Source organism: Chelonia mydas, chromosome 6, assembly GCF_015237465.2.
Source record: "Chelonia mydas isolate rCheMyd1 chromosome 6, rCheMyd1.pri.v2, whole genome shotgun sequence".
NCBI lineage: Eukaryota > Metazoa > Chordata > Testudines > Cheloniidae > Chelonia > Chelonia mydas.
The window spans coordinates 246,721-253,983 of record NC_051246.2 but is presented as its reverse complement, the minus strand read 5'-3'; the positions used below and the strand labels follow the sequence as shown (position 1 = coordinate 253,983).

At 65.1% G+C, this 7,263-nt stretch overlaps 1 protein-coding gene across 1 annotated transcript; it reads right to left on the bottom strand.

Annotated features, from left to right (window-relative positions):
- Positions 1 to 354: 354 nt before the first annotated feature.
- LOC122466134 lies at positions 355 to 6,213 on the bottom strand. Its single transcript, XM_043548220.1, has 7 exons — positions 6,171 to 6,213; positions 5,261 to 5,371; positions 3,570 to 3,908; positions 2,858 to 3,160; positions 1,675 to 2,113; positions 1,102 to 1,232; positions 355 to 846 (listed from the first exon to the last, which is right to left on the bottom strand). The coding sequence occupies exons 1-7, from the start codon at positions 6,211 to 6,213 to the stop codon at positions 452 to 454; spliced, it is 1,761 nt and encodes a 586-aa protein (XP_043404155.1). The 3' UTR covers positions 355 to 451.
- Positions 6,214 to 7,263: the final 1,050 nt, after the last annotated feature.

The following is a 7,263-nucleotide window of genomic DNA, read 5'->3' as shown; positions in this document are numbered from 1 at the left end:
CATGGAACCCTCAGGTCCCCAGCGTTCCATCACCCCATATGGCCATGGAACCCTCAGGTCCCCAGCGTTCCATCACCCCAAGGGCCATGGAACCCTCAGGTCCCCAACGTTCCATCACTCCAAGGGCCATGGAACCCTCAGGTCCCCAACGTTCCATCACCCCATATGGCCATGGAACCTTCCTTCTGCGTATTAAAGGGACTCCTCCCACAGGCAGCATTTCCTGCCTTGTAACCCAGCACCCCCCCATTCGAGGTGTCGGGATCGCTGACCCTCTTCATGGGGTGCAGGGTAAGGACCCCTCCCAACCTGCTGGGAATTTAACTACCACAGCACGACCCAGTAAGACACCTCCACGGAGTCCAGAGAGACAGTTTATTGCTCTGGTCTGGGCACTGGCCAGCCATTTGTGTGGGGCCAGAGTGAGGGGGGAACCACATTCCAGCCACACTCAGGAGTGAGGGGCCGGAGCAAGGCCCTGTGGGGCTGAATCTGAGGGTTTGCATGAAAGCGCCAGAGGGAGATACAGGGGCGTCTTGTGTCTGCCGCACAGGAAGGGGGATGGGCAGCTTTTATTGACACCCAGATCTTGGGGAGCGGGGATGCTGCTGAGACCTCGCTGGGGAGGCAGGACTGACAGACGCAGGGATGGACCCATCAGCAGTTCGGCCGGGGGCCCCCGGTGAGAGCGAGGCGCGATGCACAGGCAGCTCCATGGGCCGTGCTCACTGGGATCCCCTTCTCTAGCCGCGCAGCAGGGACGGCCCCGCCAGTCCCTCTGCCGCGTCCTCTGGCTGCGCCCCACGCTGATCTCCAGCGTCGGGGGGTCCAGATCCACTCCCGCACCTGTGCCGGCAACAAGGAGAGACTTAGAGCCCGGGGCAGAGGGGGACACGGTCACCGGCAGCGCTGGGTGGGCAGAGCTCTGGCAGGTCCCTCGGACCAGTTACCCCACAGGGGAGATGCAGCCGCGGGGAGGCGTCTCCCTCCCCAAGCACCTGGCTTCCTGCCGTGAGCTCCTGTCACCGGACTGAGGGCAGCAGGGCCGTGCCAGTGCCGATGCTGTGCTCGCTGGTCGGGGCCTCTGCCCTTAGCCCTTACCTGCCCACGCCTCCTCCCAGAGCAGTAACAGCTCCAGCCCCCCAGCGCCATGGCCAGCAGGAGAGCCCCTCGCAGCGTCCACAGCAGGATCCTCAGCCCCGGCTCCAGGAGGCCGCGCTGCTCCTCCGGCCCTGGCAAAGGGAGCAGGTGAGAGAGAGACGCCCTCACCTCTGCCCCTCCCTGCTCCTGCCATGGTCCCTGTGACCTGCTGCCTAGCCAGGGAGCTGAGCCCAGCCCCTGGGGAAATCATAGAATCAGAGAATATCAGGGCTGGAAGGGACCTCGGGAGCTCATCTAGTCCAACCCCCTGCTCAAAGCAGGACCAATCCCCAATTTTTGCCCCAGATTCCTAAATGGCCCCCTCAAGGATTGAACTCACAACCGAAATGCCTGGGGGTTCCCCCGCCTAGCCCGTGGACACTACGGGAGATTCCCCGGGGACGTGCCTGCTAACGGGAGCCCAGTGGGTGTTACCCCCGGCACCAGAACGGGGGCCGGAGGGGGTCGTGATGGGGTACATGCCCCATCCTAGCCCCGAAAGGGTTAGTGTGGCCGGAGAGGCCCATTACCCACCTGGCTGCACCTGGCGGAGGGCTGGCCCAGCTGAAGCTGAGTTCGAGGGGAGAGGGGCCGGGTCCTATGGAGGCAGGAAGTGTGGAGCAGAAGGGGCTGCGGGAGGCACCCTGCCCTTGTCTGGGATTCGAGAGTTTGGGGGCGGCTCTGGGCTCCTCTCCCGAGGAGCGAAGTCGATAAGAGGCCAGGAGGCCCACGGAGCAGCCGCCGGGGGAATAAGCCCCAGTGGGGAGGTAAAGGCAGGATCTGGCCCTCCAGGGAGGGAGGGTCCAATGGAGGAACAGGCTGTGGGGGAAGGTCCAGCCCCAGGAGGGCAGAGGTTGGTTTGTGTTTTGGGGGGTTACTGGGCACTGTGGGGCCCTGAGCAGGCCTGGGTTCCCCTGCCAGCGCCTGTAGGGTGCATGGGGCCCTGAGCAGGCCTGGGTTCCCTGGCCAGCCCCTATAGGGTGATGTGGGGTCCTGAGCAGGCCTGGGTTCCCTGGCCAGCCCCTGTAGGGTGCATGGGGCCCTGAGCAGGGGATGAAGGGGAGTGAGCGCCTGCAGAGCAGGGTGTGAGGTCCAGGGCCCCCGAGTCAGCCCGAGCCCTGTTGTCAGGACATTGGGGTGTTACTCATTGGCCTTTGGTTACCCTGGCAGGGGCGGCAGTAAAACGTGAATTGGCCGGAGAGCGGGGTCAGGAGAAGAGAGACCGCGGCAGAGCCAGAGTGATGGCTGGCAGGGGGCACTGGCCGAGGCGAGCCCGATACGCCACATCCAGCCACGCTGGGACGCCCCAGCCGGGAGTCGATTATTTACAGGGGAGCACAGAGACCCCGACAGGATCCGGCAGGGGGAAATCACAGGGGTCAGTGACTCTAACTCTGCACATGGGCATGGGGAGGGGGAAGGGTGGTTCTGATGTGGGGCGCTCCTGATGGGGGCGGGGAGGGAAAGATAGTGCAGGGGAGAACCAGGAATAACGGGGTGAAATGATACAAGGGGGTTCTGGTTGGAGCATAGAATTAACCCCGGTGCTGGGGGGGGGATCTCATGAGCCAGGGGGATCCCCTTTCCGTGGTAAGGGCCAGGAGCCCCAGAGCTAGGGGGTTTGTGAGCCCAAAGGAAAGTCCGGGAGCCCCAGGGCTGGGGGACAGATCGTGGGGATCCTCCCGCCCTGGACGGCGCAGACGGGCTGAGGCCTCACCCCAGAAGGTGATCCGGAAGTCGGCCTGGCGGGACTGGTTCAGCACGGGGTGCCGTGCCCGGCAGGAGAAGAGCGCCCCCAGATCCTGCTCCGTGGGGGTGAAGCTGTAGACGCTCACCAGGCTGAAGGTCTCGTCCTGGTGCCCCCGGCGCACGGCAGAGACGAAGGAGGCGTTTAGCTCCCGCCCGTCCCGGAGCCAGGACACTGCGACGTCCTGGGGGTAAAACCCCCGCACGCAGCACACCAGGGCGCTGTCCTCCTCCCTCCGCACCATGGGGCTGGGTACCTCGACCCGCGGCAGCGCTGGGGGAGACAGAGACGGGGAGTCCAGAGAGCCGGGCAGGGGAAGCTCTGCAGGGAGAGGGGGTCGCAGGGGAAGCGGCTGGGGTGGAAGGTCCCAGCTGGGAACGGCTCTCCAGGTGCCCAGTGCCCCCCGCGGTGCCCGTCCCTGCTCCCCGTCCAGGGCAGCCTGGGGTGTCGGCTCCGTCACAGGCTTTCCCACCAGCCAGCGCTGGCAGCCCCAAACCCGCCCCGTCCCCTCTGCAAAAGCCCCCCGGCTCATCCGCCCCCCGAGTGCCTCACTCGCCCCCCCCCGGGAGAATGCGGCTCTGAAGCCATCCCGGGGCCGGGGCCGAGGCCGAGCTCGTCAGGGGCCCAGTGCCGCAGCCCTGCCTGGCCGGGAGCACGGGGCGAGGCCAGGGCGTGACTCTACCTGCCACCCGTAAGCGGACGCTGCCCTCTCCGCGCTGCCCCCCGTAGTGCACGGAGCAGCGGTAGGGCCCCTGCTCGGCCAGCGTGACGCGGGGCAGGAGGAGCGAAGCGTTGCCCCTGGGCAGCTCCGAGGCAAAGAGCTCTGCCCCCTTCCTCGTGGTGACCGCGATGCCGTCCAGCTCCATCAGCGCCTGGCCCTGGAAGTACCAGGTCACCCACAGCTGCCCGTCCCCCTCGCCCGCCCCGCACGGGGCTGGGGGGAAGCTGCACGTCAGGAGCACGTCGGAGCCCAGGAGCGCCGTCACCGGGGAGGGGTCGGTGGAGACGGGCAAAGCGCCGGCTGGGGGGGAAGCATGACACAGATCCAGGGTCCTGGGGGAGAAGGGCCCGTTTCCCATTCCCCCCACAGCCCTCCAGCCCCCTGCCCTGGAGCCGGGTGGGAGCTGGCTTCCCCAAGAATGGAAAGGCCCCATGTGCTATTCCCACCCCCACCCCCTCCCCCTCCTGAGCCAGCCAGTCCATGCCCTGGGGTTGGATCAGAGCTGGTACCCCCCAGGGGTAGGATTGCCATTTTTCTAATCACAGAAAACTGAATGCCCCTGCCCCGCCCCTTCTCTGAGGCCCCCACCCCCGCTCACTTCATCCCCCTTTCCTCCGTCGCTCGCTCTCCCCCACCCTCATTCACTTTCACTGGGCTGGGGCAGCAGGGTTGGGATGTGGGAGGGGGCTCCAGGCTAGGGGATGGGTCCCAGGGGGATGGGGTGTGGGAGGGGCCTCAGGGCTGGGGCAGGGGGATGGGGTGTGGGAGGCGTCTCTGGGCTGGGGCAGGGGGTTGGGGTGTTGGAGGGAGCTCTGGGCTGGGGCAGGGGTTTGGGGTTTGGGCTTCAGGCAGCGCTGACCTGAGGCAGTTCCTGGCAAGCATTGTCACACCCCACCGGCTCCTAGGCAGAGATGCAGCCAGGAGGCTCCATGTGCTGCCCCAGCCCACAGGTGCCACCCCTGCAGCTCCCATTGGCTGCAGTTCCTGACCAATGGGAGCTGCGGAGCCGGTGCTTGGGGCGGGGCAGTGTGCGGGCCCCCATGGGAGCCCCTGCGGCCTGCACCTGGGAGCTGGAGGACCATGCTGGCTGCTTCCAGGAACCGCACGGAGCCAGGTAGGGAGCCTGCCAGCCCTCTGTGCTGCCGAGTGGAAAACCGGACGCCTGGCAACCTTACCTAGAGGGGATGGGGAGAGTTCTCATATCCCATTTCCCCCCCAACCCCACCCCCGGCCCACCAGTCCCCACCATGGGGCTGGATCAGAGCTGGTGCCCCCTAGAGGGGAAGAGCCCATGTCCCTGCAGCCCGATGGCCCCCCCCATAGCTGGTTGGTTCATGCCCCAGAGCGGGTTATGTCAGTTCCCCTCTAGGCCTGTGGGCAGGAGGGGGAAACAGCCACGGGGTGTCGGGAGGCGGTGCCGGGGGGGGGAGAGGCTACAACAGCCCCACACTGAGCCCTGTCAAATTGGGACCCCCCAGTTACACCCCAGCTAAAACTCAATGCGGATCCAGGCACCAGCCTGCGGCTCTGGAGCGAGACCATGGGCTGGTCTGTGGCTGCCCAGCCCTGGGCTGCCCTAGTGTAGGGGCAGGAGGAGAGGGGCTGGAGGGGAGGGGCTCGTACTACACAGAAACATCACACACTGCCCCTACCTGCCCTGATGCCCCCAGGGGGCAGATCCGGGCTCCTGTTGGTCTCTGTGGGAGCCTTGACGCTCGGAGATGCTGCATTCGGGGCGCGGGAACTGGTTGTCATTGGGGAGCCTGAAAAGCCCCCAAAGAAGGGCAGATCAGAGCACAGCTTGGGCTGAGAGACCCTCGACTGCGGGCCCCCTGACTGCCTCCCTTCCCCCCACTGCCCCCCTTTTCCCCACACACTGCCCCAGGCCCCCCACTGCCTCCCTGCTCCCCACACACTGCCTCCCCTGCCCCCACAATCCCCTATTCTCTGCCCCCTATTCATTTCTCTCTACCCCCTCACTGCCCCCCCGCCCCCCACAATCCCCTGTTCCCCGACCCCCACTTACTGCCCCCTTTCGCTACCTCCTCCCTGCCTCCCCTGCCCCCTGTTCCCTGGCCCCCCACTCACTGCCTCCTCTACTCACCCCCATCCCCCTGTTCCTGGCCCTGCCCCCACTCACTACCCCTCTGCTCCATGCCCCCTCCCCCCCCCGAATGGCTGCTTCTCGTGTTCCCTCCAGCCCAGACCCGTGCGGCTCTCTGGGTTCGGGCAGCGCCTGCAGTTCCCCTGGGCAGTCTCTGCTGCCAGAGTCAGCCCCTCCCATCAAACCCCAGCCCCCTCCTGGGTCTCAGCGACCCCCCCACGGGTCAGGGCTATCCCCAGACAGTCACTGGTTCAGCCCCGGCCCCACATGGCAAGCAGGTGCGGATGGGGGGGGCGTCATTTCATCCCCCTGCCCTGCGGTCGCCCAGGAAGCCAGGTGGGTCCCAGCTTGTAGACTCAGGTCCCGCCTGCCGTGTGGGTTGGCCCGGTGCTGGGGCCAGAGACGTGTCTGAGCGGCCAGACCCCAGGGCGTGGGGCAGCCGGGGGCTCCGTACTCACCGGCGCTCCCCACCCACAGGAGCAGTACGATCCGCAGGGCCATGGCTGCACTGAGCCGTTCATCGCCTGGGGGGGCGGGGGGGAGCCCAGGGAGGCCGTGTCAGTTTCACATCATACCTCGGAGGTGTAACAGGCGGTGCAGGGTGAGCGTCTGGCTGGGCCTGTCTCTGCTGGGAGCTGAAAGCAGCCACAGAGCTGGGAGCAGCCCAGAGCTGCCTCTGACCGGCTATTTCAGTTCCTCCCCGGCCAGGGGCCTGAATTAGCGGCTACTTCTGCTTGGCTGCAAGGCGGGTGGTGGCGTGCGGACGAGGCTCTTGGTCTGGGCTGCTGTGTGCAGTTCGCGGACAGCAACACCGTGCCCTGAAATAACATTGCAGTGAGTATTCAAGGGCCCTGTAGGGTCTGTGGCTGGGAGATTTGCTATCGCAACCACGCCTGGCCTCTGGGCTGCAGGGTCTGAGCTGTCATCAGCACAAATGCCGCAAGCTCCTAGGGCTGTAGGAAACCTTAACACGCAGCCAGAAAAATACCTGGTCTGCGACACTGCCTGAGTCTGCAGCAAGCCTGCGACAATCGCTCTGCGAGGGGATCTGCCCCCGGGGCAGCCTGTTCAGAGCCGATGGAAATCGTGGCACCGAGGCAGCCCTTGCAGGATGTTGGCCGGGCGCTTTTGTCCGGCACTTTGGGGGATTTCCCCTATGCAGTTTTGCAGAGCTCCTTGTGGTAGGAAGAGAGCCTGAGATATAAGCCTTTGTATCAGAGGCCTGGCAGGAGGCCTGAGCTAAAGTAGTGGCCAAGCTTTGCCGACATAAAGCAAAGTTGGCGAAAGTGAGGCTGTGAGCAAACGCTGGGGCTGATATTGCAGAAACACATTCCTGAGAAGTGCTCGGCACAGAGTTCTCACGCAAAGACTTTCCAGAAGTGTGTTACCAGCACGTCCCAGTACCAAGTGGTACCAGAACATCCCCGTATAAAGGATGGTACAGGCACATTCTCCAAGGATAACAGGAACACAGTGACCCCTTCTAAAAGATAAGGTCAAGATGACAGTACGTAATAAAGATGTTTTGATCGAACCAACATGTACAAGGAG